General features: G+C 41.5%; 1 protein-coding gene across 1 annotated transcript in view; it reads left to right on the top strand.

Annotated features, from left to right (window-relative positions):
- Positions 1–14361, top strand: part of TSHR (thyroid stimulating hormone receptor) — a 155319-nt gene that overhangs the window by 73130 nt on the left and 67828 nt on the right. Inside the window, exon 2 of the mRNA XM_004699058.2 lies at positions 10335–10406. Coding sequence (XP_004699115.1) covers positions 10335–10406 — 72 coding nt within the window. The remainder of the gene's footprint in view (positions 1–10334; positions 10407–14361) is intronic.

Raw genomic sequence — 14361 nt, 5'->3', positions numbered from 1 at the left:
TTAAGTGGAGAGGCAATGTTTTGAGAATGATGAGGGCAATGAATATACAAATGTGCTTTACACAATTGGTGTATGGATGGATTGTGACAAGAGGTGTATGAGCCCCTAAAAAAATGATTTTTAAAAAATCAGCCAATACCTTCAACCACACCTCTCCAGCCAGGGGGGTTAAATACAGAGGCTCAGGCCTCCAGTCTCATTTTTACTCTGCTCTTGCTCAGGTGCATGCTGCAGGGGGAGGGTGGTGGTCTCTCCACAGCAGAGCATGGGCCCTCTGGGGCCCTGCACCCCCTCTTGGCTGCCAAGGACTCCCCAGTTTCACAATATGGGTTTCATGCTCCTCAGGTGTTCTTTCCATGTGGTTTTTCATGCACAGTTGTGAACCCCAGCATGGCTTCTTCACGGCCTTCATGCTTTCCAGAAATAGGGTGTAACTTTTTGAGACTCTAATACCTGAAAATTTCCCTTTTCTTCATAAAAACTCACTTGGATTACAAAAGTACTTCTGCTACATGATTTTTTTCAGTCCAATCCAGGAACCTAACATATTTGGCACTGTGACTCAGATACACAATGTGGACTCCACCTTTGAGCTAAGCAGCTCAGGACAAATTCCCTGTTCCTGGAGCCAGGAGCATAGACCTCTACCTCACTCTTTAGTGCACTTTTCGATTCGGACTTCACCTCACCATCTTTGAGAAGCTGAGAAGCTCTGGTGGCCCAGGAACTGTGTAAGTGTCAGACTTAAGCTTTGAGACCGGCAGTTTGAAACTGCTAGCCTTGGTGGGTGAGAGATGGGACCATATCTCGGACTCATCTGCACACCCGACAGGATCCAATCCTGACCCCCTGAGCTGCCGAGAGTGAAAGCTGCCCTGCAGCCCAGTTTGCCCAGCGCCATGCATAGTTATTGGTAAAACGTGCTCTGAGAAGTGACTGCTGGACCGCTTCACCCACTCCCCCTCCATGTCTGCCTCCCTGCTCTCCTGTGGATCCCTGCCTCCAGGTCAAAACCTTCTAATGCATTGTTTTCCTGTAGTGTGGCCAGGGGATTCATGCCCGCTGGCCCTGCACTCTGTTCCTGAAATCCCTTCCACCTTCCCTTGCTTTTCGGGCACAGTTCACTCCGGGATGCTGCCTCCCTGGTAAACCCCAAACTGCTGCTCACCCCGTGCTATTTCAGTGCAGTGTTGTTTAAATCAGTTGGTCTCTCTGCGGGATCCCCACTCCCCCTGCTTTCTCCCCTCAATCCCCCCCCCCCACACACACACACACCCCTTCCATCATTTTTTTCTGCAGGATAGCTGAATACTTGATGCTCTGCTGACCTTACCAAGATGGCATTTCTTGCTCCAACCAGGGTGGGGACTTACTGGCTAGCCAGCCCTTCTGGTCCCGCCTGGTCTGTCTTCCCAGCCCCCTTTTGGTTTTCCTGCTGGTCCCACCCCCCCAACCCCCACCCCCAGTTCCCACGGTAGAGCCCTCCTTGTTTATAGTCCCCTGGTTCCTCTAAAGATGTGTTTGTGGTGGTGTGGAGGTGGGTTCTCCCTGGTTACTCGAAACCTATTTTCTCCAGTTTACCAATGAGCAGCTTTGGTTTGGTTTTAGTTTTTGGCCTTTGGTTTTCTGTCAGTTTGATTTTGTTCCCTTTGGGAAAGCTTTGGCAAGAGACATTTGAAAGTAAGGTCACTGAACAATTGCCAGTCCTGTTGTTTCCAAGATCACTCAAGAGGCTTTTAAGCACAGCTCTCTCCTGCCTGCTGCCTCCGCACAAAGGATGGGCCCATCCACCGAGCTAGTCACCTCCTTGGTACAATCCCCCTGGGTTAAAATATACTCAGTGAGGATTCCAATTTCATTAAAGTGACTGCATTCAGATTAAGCCATTAAACAGGTCCCCCACTACCTTTGGAGGTTTGTGGTGGGTCACTTAGGTCAGTGACCCCCTCCATAGGTTCTGAAATGCTACTCATTAGCCAGTGGTACCTTAATGTCTGGTTTGCTGTCTAGAGAACAATCAGGACCCAATCAGCCTCTTAAGGCTGGGTCCTGACCCTGCCATGGATGAAGGCATCCATCTGTGGCCCCAGGTCTCAGAGGACTGGACCCTAAGGTTACGACCTGAGATGCAGGGTGATCTAACCTTTTGGTTGTGTGCTTTCTAGATAGGCAACCAGGATTCTGTCCCTCAGGACAACCTCTTTGTGTTGCATCCGTCTACTGGTCTAGGTTTGACCCACAGATGCTAACGAGACAGAAACTAGAGTTCTTCTGCAACTCCTTCTAGCCCCAGCACATGCTAGGTGATGGGGAATCCTGACCAAAGCTTAGCACACTTTCCCTCTCTCCCCTAATACAGCCAGAACTTAACGTGTGCAAGATGGGAGAATAGACGGAGGTCCCTTATGATCAAGCATTTTCCCTCTGGAGAAACAGTAAAGACCTTTGTTCCAAATGTACCAAAGACCCTATAAAGCCCCCCTCCAAAGTCCTTGGAGGATTCATAAGCCTTTCACCCTAATTGAACTCAAGCAGATTAAGAGTGACGTGGGCAGTTACTCAGACAATCCGGAACAGTACATAGATAGCTTTGAGCACCTCACCCTGGCCTCAAGATGTCTAACTATTGCCAATGTTACCTTTTACAATAGGAACAAAGAGCAAGGCTCGGGCTCAGAAGTACAAAAGGAAGAGACCCTGTACCGGGTACCATTTTTTTGTTCTTGAAATCATGTGAAAGATGGGCTTTCTGTGGTCTTTTAGATTAGCTAAGGGTAGGGGGTGGAGGGCCGGGAGAAATTAGTCTACTCTGTATAGGCTTCAGAGAGCAGGCAATTGAGTTTCTTGTAAAAGTGCTTTGTTCTTTTTTAGAGGGCTCTTGAAGGTTCACATTGGAATGCCATGACCTTATTTCATGGAGTTTGTTTGAGCCACTCTCCACTGTCCTTTCTGTTGCAATCAACATGCTTCAGTAATTGTAGGTACTAAGTTTCTCAGACTAATGAGCATCATTTCTTAAACATTCAGAGACGGCTCTTCATGACAAAACAGGCTTATGGAGGCTTCTTGCTAAGTCAACATAGTCAGCAGCACCCCCACCCTGTACTGTCGTCCAAAGTACAGGGTTAAGTATTTGCACAATACAAAATTATTTGTAGGCAGCTCTGGTGAATTCTTTTTATGGAATAAAGGCTTGGACATTCCAGACAATGTTGGGTAGTCTGAACAAACAAAATAACAGACAACTAGCAGGAATGATGTGTCCCTGAGAAAAGATATATGCTCATTTATCTCCCAAGATATTGGTATTATTTTGTCCTTTTTAGAAAAATGTCAAATCTGTTGATCACCATGTAGCTCAACTGAGAACAGTTTACCAGATGGGTCACACTCATATCCACCAATTGGTTCAGACAATTTTTTATTTACAGAAAATACATATAAAAGGACCTAGGTTAGTGTGGGTTTCTTCTTCATCAATTTATTTTAAAATTCGAAGTTAAGTTACATGTACTTCCACTGATTAGCATAATCATAGTTAACAAAACAACAACAAAACACCACTGCCATTGAATTGATTCGAACTCATGGCAATCCTATGTATTAGGCAATCCTCATCCTATTAGGCCAGGTTGACGAGAGAAACAAATCCAGTGACACGCATATATGAGTAAGAAAGAGCTTTATATCAAGGAGCAATTAAGAACACATCCTAGCCCAGTTCAACTCAAGTTGACAAGTCCAATACTTGTCTGTAAGTACCTCTTCAGTCTCATGCAGTCACATGCAGAATGCAGGAAGATAACCCGGCCTAACACATCTTTATCGTGATCCCTAATGTACCCTTCAAATGTTTAAAGGGGTGCTAAGTGGCTTCAAAAAGTTGCCAGAAAAATAGTAAAAGGAATGAATTGATCCAAGATGTTTCCAAGTTACAAATGTCTTCCCCAAATAGTAGAGCTGTTCATGCAATTCATCAATGCTTATTGAGTCAAAGGTAGAATTAATAACTCAATTATTCAACAAGGAAGTCACCAGACCTTTACACTCATTGCCATTGAGTAGATGCCAACTCATAGCGACACTATTATAGGACAGAGTAAGCACTGCCCCCGTGGGTTTCCAAGACCGTTACTTCTTACAGGAGTAGAAAGACCCATCTTTCTCTTGAGGCATGGCTGATGGTTTTAGACTGCCAGACTTGCAGGCAGCAGCCTAATGCATAACCACTCTGCGACCAGAGCTCCTGAGACCTGTAGTCCATCATAATTCCCTAGAGGCAGGAGAATATGGTTAATTTCACTTGCCTCTCTCCCTCCCCAATTGTCCTCACTTTTCCTTTTTACTGCTTCTCTTCCTTTGCTCCCTTGCTCTACTACAAGCCGTAGGCTGGAAAACACACAAAATCTTTTCTCTCTCAGCCACCAAAAAACCCAAACCCATCGCCAACAGGTTGATTCTGGCTCATATGGACCCTGGAAGAGGAATGAGAAGGCCTGCCCCTAGGGTTATTTGAGATCATAAATCTCCAGCTCCTGCTGAGCGGCTAGTGCTTTGCCATCTCTGACTTAGCGATTAGCAGCACAAAGCACAGCGCACTCTGCCATCAGGGCTCTGGTGAGGAGGACCAGTCGGTAAAATACCTAACCTGTTCCATACCGGGAGTTCCTGAGGGGTGCAAATGATGGGCGTGCGTGATTGTACAAAGCACCAACCTCATTTTTCCCCCTCCCTTCCACGAGAACCCTTGATAATTTATATATATTTTTTAATGTCTTACACTGACCAATGTGTCCCTTCACCCATTTTTCTGTTGTCCGTCCCCCAGGGAGGGGGTAGATTTATGTTTTTATCAAAGCATATGAAAAAATATATAAGAAAGAAGAGATCGTTTGCCTGTTTTATTTTCATTCCTAATATCTACTCTGATAAAAGGAAGGGCTATAATTATTTTCTCTCAGAAGCTGAAAGAGCATTTCAAAAGTGCTCAAACTTCAGACATCTTCATCACTTCTCTGATACATCTCTGTGGATCCTTTATGCAGGCTCAGTAGAACATGCTGAAGTACCTATAGAAACCAAAAGACTATTATTTTGTTGAATGAAATTTGCAAACAAATGCCCTACTCCTTGGATTTCCTGTAAAATCATTTCCTGCTCTTTCACTCCAAACCCGAACAAAACAAATCTAAAGTACAGGCTCATTACTCCTAGCAAAAGAATATGGACAAGTGACAAAGAATTGGCTAAAAAACATCCATTAAATGTAATATTATTATGCTGAAGAGCCATGGGGAAATAATATAATACAGTACAGTGTAGTGTAGTGTCATATAATATAATTTAATATAAGGTAAAAAGAGTCTATTAAAAAGAGTACAGTTCACTTAAATAGGGGAGAGTTGTATACAAACACTTATAAATAGGTGAACTATTAAACATTAGTAGACGTTCTCAGGAAAGACCAGTCTAGAAATGGACCTCTTGCTTGATGAAGTGGAGGGTCAGGGAAAAAGCAGAAAACCCTGAACAAGATGGATTGGCACAATAACTATACAGTGAGCTTAAGCAAAGCAATTGTGAGAAAGGCACAGACCAGGCAGTTTTGAAACCAAGTCTATGGCATCGAACAACCACATTTACCTTTGGTACAACTATATCCATGAATGTAGTTAAGCATGCAGGGTACAAGCTATGAAAGTGTGGTAGACATAACCAAACTCCTTTAGGGAATGAGTTGCTGGGCCTAAGCACATAGGACCTTAGTCTCAGCAGACAGGTACCAAGGTTAATTGTCAGAACATCCTACTTTTATGAGTAACCACTGAAGACTTAAAAGCTAGTTGGCCAACATACACTACTCTAGTTCTTCGATGCTTCCTCCCTCCCACTATCACGACCCCAACTCTACCTTACAAATATGGCTACACCAGAGCATGTACATGGGTACAGATAAGAGCTCACAACACAGGAAATCCAGGACAGATAAACCCCTCAGGACCAATAATAAGCGTAGTGATACCAGGAGGGTAAGGAAAGGGGGAACTGATTCATTGGCCCAGGTATCAAATACAAACGAGGCCCTTCAAAATGCAGATAGCACCAACATGAAGGAAACAAACTTGAAGCAGAATCACAAATGATTCCTCAGCCTGATTGCCAGAATAGCAGCCCACACATGGGAAGTTTGGTATTTCTGGACCACAGGCATAGCTGTGGTAAATCAGATGAGCCAAGCTTCCCAGCTGAGGACAAGTCATACAGGCTCATACTTAACAACTGTTTATCAAGTAGAAGTGGTTGTGGGAACATGCAACCTCGAGCATTTAAAACCTGCCCACACTTGGCCATACACGTTTGCAAACTGTATGTCTATAGCTTTCAAAACCTTGTTAAACATGTTGATGAGTGAAAACTAGAAATACACGAGGACAGTACACTGCAAAGAGCCAATGATTGTGAAATATGAGTGTGAAAATTACATTGCTCCGACGGTTGTTTTTGGAAAATAAGAAAATGGTTTACTCTTTTCACTGGCCGCCACCAGATTATCCTCTCCTACTGTTACTGCGAGACCAAACAGGACGGGACGTCACATGGAGTCTTTTTTTAATTGTTATTTGCAATATCCACGTCAATCAAGATGTTGTACAAGCAACCATGCCATTTCTACTTTTTATCTTCCAAATGCAGACATCTGAAACATATAAATCTCAGTAAGGTTAAAAAAAATTATATGAAGTCAAATCTTCATTGATCATTCTTGGTTCAAGGAAATCATGGTAAAAAAAATAACTTTTGAACTCAAAGTTAAATATTAAAATGTGTTCTCCACCTCTGATAGGAATCTATACCTGTGCACGTTATTCCTGATGAGCTATGTGGTGTCTTAATCACTAATAATAAATACTTGTACTATTTGTGTAAGATATATTTTATTTTGTGTGTTTGTGTTATATTTTAGAGAGAATAATCATTGCTTTCTTATTCTGAGCCACAAAGCGTAGAGTCTCTTTCAGTTCCTAGTGTATTTCTACATAAAGCAAAATACTATTATGATGCTAATTTTAGGCTAGTAGTATAGCACCGTGAAGTCTTTCATATATTTTTGTCAGAAGACCTTATACTAAGGTGTGTATATTTCCTTTTCCACAATTCCTCAGGAGTAGGAAAGTTGCTACCCAGAAAAAGAAGGTATGGATGGGAACCCTTGAAGTAATGTGTTAGTCTGAGTACTTTAAAGAAACACATCCACAGAAACTCATGTATAAGAGAGAGCTTTATATAAAGGTTAAGTGCGCATCAAGAAAACATCCCAACCCAGTGCTACCCAAGCCCACAAATCCAACATTAACCCATTAACCCATATGTCCAACACCAATCCACAAAGTCCTCCTGCATCACAAAACAGACACAATGATGCTGACTGCAGGAGGAAAGCCGAGTCAGTGAACGTGTAAGCATCTCAGCGCTGGCAGGGGTCTCCACATGGGTGCTCCAGCACCCAGGGCTGCACCGGGGTAGGCCCATGTGGCTTCTCCTCAGGGATGTCTTGCAGGAAGTGAGCCTTGTCAGTTGAAGCAGGGAACTGGCTAAGGAAGCTGCACCCTGGTCCAACCATCAGAAAGCAAGAGACCTGAAAACTCAAATGTAATCAGTCTCTCTGATTTATACATGTAGAAATGGGTGAACTGACCTGTTTTCCTTGTCTATTAACCACAACATTTTTAAAATTATTCTGAAACAGAAATAAAACAGTGGGGCCATATAATCTCATTCCCTTGCTTTTCTTACATCATCTGCTTCTAAAGCAGTAATTACAATGTCGTAAGAGACTTTTCATTAAACCACAAATTCCTTTCATTGTAAAGAACTCAAGTAAACTCTTGAAAATGTGGAAAATAGAAGGAATATCCAGCTGCTTCCCATTAGATGAGAGGAAGAGAAAAGAAATCAGGTGGACCCCAAACACTCTGAACCTCAGCATTACTACAAAACAACCAACCAGAAATCTCCAATAAGCATTATTGCTTAAGCAGTTATTGACTCCAAGGGCCAGCTGGGTGTCAGCAAGACATCACATAATATGATACTTCATTCTCCATCACCCTCATCCTAGAGTGCTAGGGGGAAATGGAGCAAAGACTGTGAATAAGTATGGCATCTTCCATATTTCATTAGCAAGGTCCCGTATCCTTGCCGATTAGTTTTGTTCTCATTTAAAGAGCAATAGAAGTCTTAGAAGGAAAATCTTTCTAAATGTTTTCATAATGCTGATTATTAATGTTATAGTAAGGCCTATGACATTTTAAATGACAGGAAAGAGAGTAAAGTTTAAGCTATCTTGTGGATGTTAGAGAGACAGTCAAAATAAGTTATACCAAATGTAATCATGATGTTTAGAATAATAATAAATTCAACAATAAGTTTTATTTTTTCCTAGATTATGCTTGCATTACTATTAGATATATCCAGGACTAAGTAGATGAGCCGCTACATTAGGATTGAAGTCGGTTGGTTTATACAAAAGCTTGACATTCCGTTAGCTCATTCATTTAGAATTATTTAAATTCGTCTTCTGTCCCAAACTGTATTATAATTACTATGATTCTAACTCATTTCACTCAGCAAACAGATAATTCATTTTAATTTCAGGCTAGAATTGCTGGCAATTTAGGCTGCCTCCTTCCTTTTTTGCTCTAGTTTATCGTGCATATCATATTGTTAGTACTACTAGGCAGCTGCTCTGAGAGACGTAATCCTTATTGGCCTGTGTGCACTGGTGAGGTTTCTTTGGTGAGACTCTGGCAGCATCGAATATCTTGTTTGTGGATAATACCCAACAGGTGTTTATCTTACCCTTTGTTTTCCTTTGGCATGACCCAATTTTACAGAGATATTAGTACAACTTACTCTCTTCATAGCTTTTAAACTTCAGAATCCTGGATCTGGACAGACAGGACTTTTAATTAACCCGACCAAGGAAATATACATGGAAAGGAGGACAGGGACAATGTATGGAAACTAAGTTTCTGTAATCATATTGAGACAACATTGGATTTCACAGCAAAACACCAGGGCTTGCCAAGAATTGGCAAGCTACTCTTTGTCGTTCACTTCTCGTCCTCACTCCTCAAAGTTAACAGATCCTTTCGAACACTCAGATCGCCCCACGGAGGCATTAATTAGGCGAGCTCCAGACTCATTTCAATCATTGTGAAAATGATAACCCAAGGAAGCACCCGTTGCTGCTGTTAGGGACTGCTTGGTCAATTTCACATCACAGCAGCTGCCTGTGACGAAGTACAAGGGGGCTTCAAAAAGTTCATGGAAAATGGAACGAAAAGTTAGTGGCACTTCTCCACACAGTGTTTGAAGTCCCCTTACAGAACTGCCACATCAGGTTTTCTTGGTTGGAATGAGTAAGAAAGAATATAAATCAAGAAAACAGGTGGTTGAGAACTAATCCTGTAGACAAGAGACGCTCAATTTTACTCTAATATCCACAAAAAAGATTTTAAATGGAAGACAGGTGACTGTAGGTATTTAAATGGTAAAATCAGACTCCTGGGGAAGATGGCAGCATGGTAGGACATCACTATATCGGTAAAGCGACTTAGGACAGCATGCAGACCTTTTATCTTCTAGAATTCTACCCAACAGTGACAAGGGAAGAGGTACCACACAAGCAATCACTGAGATAGAAAGAATGCATGAAGTTGTCTCTTGGTTGATGAGGAAAATAGTCTCAGCTTTTCTGGATTATTTCAGCAGCAGAATATAACCAACAGACTGAGAGTGACCACAAACTTGATGCTGCATCTCTGTCCATGATGTGAGACCCTGAAAATATTCCTCGCTGCTTATCCATGAACAAGTGGATACCGAGATCAAAGTGATGATTGAAGAGTTCTTTGGGCAAAAGGACTGTATTTCTTTCCTCTCAATTATGCTTAACATCTATTATGCTGAAATTCTAAGACATGTTCATTGACAAGTGCATGATAAAAATCCTGCAGTCATGCTGTCTTGTGGGACTATAGTCTGCTACTCTTCAGTTAACAAATGCAATGGATATTAGAAAGACTAGGGAAGGTGTGCTATTTACTAACTCAAAGAGATTTGAAAGTTTACTTTTGGTATTGAATATTCATCTTCTTGAGAAAAACAATGTATGTTTTCATAGACTATTGTATCAACTGATTGTGTAGGATGAAATCTATGTTTCAAGGACTGTTGTGTTTTTGTACCGTTCTTTGTAATTAAGGTGAGCTGTTCTGAAAGTCTCGTGGCTAAAACTCTAATTGAGTAACTGTTTCTGTTTTTCTCAATAGGAAACTTACAGAGACTCATCTGAAAACTATTCCCAGTCATGCATTTTCAAATCTGCCCAATATTTCCAGGATGTAAGTAATTCTTTTGAAGATCATTTGCAATTATAACATGTGATTTTATAATTGGGGCATGTGCTCTATAAAAAATGTTTTATTTTATGTTGTTTGTACTTGCTATAAGTCAATGGAATGTAAACTTAGTGTGTATGAAATATAAAAATATATTTACTTGATTTTGTTACATTTCCACTCCATAATTCCTAAATGACTTTTTAAACCTAAAGAAAATTTGAATTCATTTAGTCTTGAGAATTTTATGATTCTTGTTGCATTTTAATGTTCCTTAAGATGAAAATCTTAGCTGGGAATTTCTTCTACAGACGGATTTATATACTTATCTCCAACATATCTATTCTAATGCAACCAACCTTTGGTATAGCTTTCACTACTAATACAAACATTTAAATGTGTCATTGAAGTGGTCAACGATTTCCAACCTTGCTCATAAAGAGAAAGGAAATAAATGAAATAATTAGGAATAATCCTAAACCTTCAAAAAGTGAATTGCTATCTACTCTCAGCAAGCAGAGAAGGATTTGTCTGTTGGGCTGACAGAGGACATCTATACATGAAGTAAATTAGGTCTCTATTTCATTTAATTCCCCATGTCAGGCTGTGTTAGTCCAGGTTGACTAGAGAAACAAATCCAGAGACACATATATGTGTATAAGAAAGAGCTTTATATAAAAGAGCAATGGCATATTGAGAAAACATCCAACCCAGTCCAGATCAACTCCATAAGTCTGATATTAGCCTATATGCCTAATACTAGTCCATAAATCCCTCTTTAGACTCACACAACACATGCAATGATGTCTGCCGAATGCAGCTCTCTGAGTGTCTCAACAGCAGGAAAGGGAAGGCAGAGAGACTTGGTCTGGCCTCCAAAGGAGGTCGTCAAGTTGTGACCTGAATGACAGGCAAGACTCCACCCTTTTGCTCAAGTTGACAAGAGATTATGTAACTTCCAGAGAGGCCATCTAGTACATTCAGACACACCAAGTCACCACAAAACCAGGGGCAGCCTAGGCAGTTTCTAGGTAAAGTTACTCATTTCATGGCCATTTTATGGAGTTTCTATTATGTCATTTCAGTGCTTTTCAACCAAGCATGATTTTGCAGCACCCCACCCCCCACCCTCCAAGCATTTTGCAATGTCTGGAGATACTTTTGGTTGTCACCACTGGAGGAGGTACCACTGACATTCACTTAGTCGAGGACACCATGCACATGACATTCCTCCCCATAGCAAAGATTTTCCAGTCCAAACTGTCAATAGTGCAATAGTGCAAGGTTGAGAAATCTCTCTAACTGAATCTCTTTGCAGTTTTTGATGTTGCCTTACAGTTTTAAATTCTAGCCTCCTTCTGATTACCTTCTCATCCATCTTCATAACATCTTACACTGGGTATTCCCCTCAGCCTCCTTCTTCGCTTCCCATTTTATGTCATTTTACCTTATTTTAAAAAATTCCTTAAGTACCAGTCCTTTATTTGTTAATGGCCTAATTCCTATATACTCTACTCCTATTGGATGATCTTTTATTTTTTTAAATCATTTTATTGGGGGCTCTTACAGCTGTTTTAACAATCCATACATCAATTGTAGCAAGCACGTTTGTACATATATTGCCATCATCATTTTGAAAACATTTTCTTTCTACTTGAGCCCTTGGTATCAGCTCCTCTTTTTCCCTCCCTACCACTCTCATGACCCGTTGATAAATTAGAAATTATCATTATTTTCATATCTTGCACCATTCGTGGTCTCCCTTCACCCACAATTCTGTTGATCATCCCCCTTGGGGTAGGTGGTATTTTACATTGATGATTGATTCCACCTTTCTCCCCCCAAACCCCGCCATCTTACCTCTTCTCTCATGGTATCACTACTACCATTACTGTCCCTGAGGAATGTATCAACTGGATTCCCTGTGTTGAGAGCTCCTGTACCAGTGTACATGTTCCGGTCTAGCCAGGTGTGTAAGGTAGAATTGCCATCATGATAGTGGCAGTGGGGGAAGGTAGGAAGCATTAAAGAACAATAGGAATGTGGTAAGTTTCACTGCACCCTGGCTGGCTCGTCTCTTACTTGTGGTCCCTCTGTGAGGGGATGCCCCATTGCCTACATATGGTCTTTGCATCTCCACTCCAACCAGTATGATTGTTTGTTCTGTGTCTTCTGATGCCTGACACCTGATCGCATTGATACCTCATGATCGCACAAGCTGGTGTGCTTCTTCCATTTGGGCTTTGATGCTTCCCTGCTAGATGGCCATTTATTTAACTTCAAGCCTTTAACACCCTAAATGCTATATATTTTGATAGCTGGCCACCATCAGCTTTCTTCACCACATTTACTTATGCACCCATTTTTACTTCAGCGATCGTGTCAGGAAGGTGAGCATCACAGAATGCCAGGTTATTAGAGCAAAGTGTTCTTGTGTTGAGGGAGGACTTGGATATAGGCCCAATGTCCATCTGCCACCTTGATACTTAACATAAATATATGTACATAGACTTATATCCCTATCATTGTATATTAATCTATATACATATATACATGCTTATACTTATACCTCTAGAAATGTCTTTTGCCTCCTAGTTCTTTCCTCTGTTTTAGATGAACTTTTACCTAAGGTAGTTGATTCACAAACTAAATATTCATTCCTGCAACTCAGGTCTATATTATAAACTTTTTTCTGAACATCACCACTTTGGTGGGCCAGCTGGCACTTCAAACTCAGAATATCTAAAATAAATACATCACCTTCCTCCTAAATTAATTTTCCTTCTCCTTTTAACAGCATCACTGCTTACTTCTCCTCCCTGTCCTTCATCGCTCTTATACAGCTGCCTATTTAGTGTCTCCACTTGGACACTAGTAACTTGCCATTGTGTTATTCAATAAATCATTGTTGAGCCCTGCTGTGTTTAGCACTCTGCTAGGTACTCCTCAGACAATAGAGAACATTCATTCCTAAGGGAGTGGTGATGGGAGACGCTATAGGGAGCTGTGGGAACTCAAATGGCACATAGATTGAGATCTGCCTGATCAATTTAAAACCTGGTTAAAATAAAAAGTCCCAAGCAGGAGAAATGTCTGGGCTTGTTGAGAAATAGCATTCACTTTGTTAAGGCTGGAGTTTAGTATGGGAGAGGGAGGTGACAGCAAAAAAATAAGATTTGTGGTAAGCCCAGATCTTTAGAGTGATGTGAAGGATTCGAAATCTTCCCTAAGAACAACGTGGAACCACTGTCTGATTTCAAGCAGGCAAGTGACACGATCCGATTGTTCTTTTAAAATTGTTCCTTTGAAGGTACTATGGAGGCTGAATTGAAGAGGAATAGCTCCAGGCTAGAGACTCAAAACTAGGGAGGAGGCTGATAGAAAGCTCCAGAGAAGAGGGATGGTGAATTGAATATTGATGGCTGAATACTGAGGGGTGTTTTGTTTTGTTTTTTACGGGAGCCCTGGTGGTGTGGTGGGTGCATGTTTGGCTGCAATTTGCAGTATCAGCTATTTGAAACCAGCTGCTGCTCCACGGGAGAAAGACAAGGCTTTCTACTCCCATAAGTAGTGACAGTCTCAGACACTGACAGGGGGAAGTTCTGCCCTGTCCTGCACCGGTCGCTATGAGTCAGCATTGACTTAATGGCTGTAACATATTGTTCTACAACCACACCGTAGCACCCCTCTAAGAAGGTGCCATTTGGTTGGAGAAAGTGGAACTCCCGTCCTTATAACATAAGCTAATGACCTTTCCACTGAGACCTGGAGAAACGCTAAGTCTTCTAAATTAGGAAAGTCGGGAGATGGTGGAGCAAAGACTATGCACAGTTAGGAAAACAACTTGACCGCCTTCAGAAGGAATCTCGCTCTTCAGATGATACTGCTGCATCTCTTTCATACCTTCAGTCTCCATGCAACAAAGCAATTCTTGTCAACGACTTCCACGGTATTCTCT

Source organism: Echinops telfairi, unplaced genomic scaffold (assembly GCF_000313985.2).
Source record: "Echinops telfairi isolate 266 unplaced genomic scaffold, ASM31398v2 ScPeMD7_18;HRSCAF=68, whole genome shotgun sequence".
NCBI lineage: Eukaryota > Metazoa > Chordata > Mammalia > Afrosoricida > Tenrecidae > Echinops > Echinops telfairi.
The sequence above is the reverse complement of the archived record's forward strand: the minus strand, read 5'-3'. Positions and strand labels throughout refer to the sequence as shown.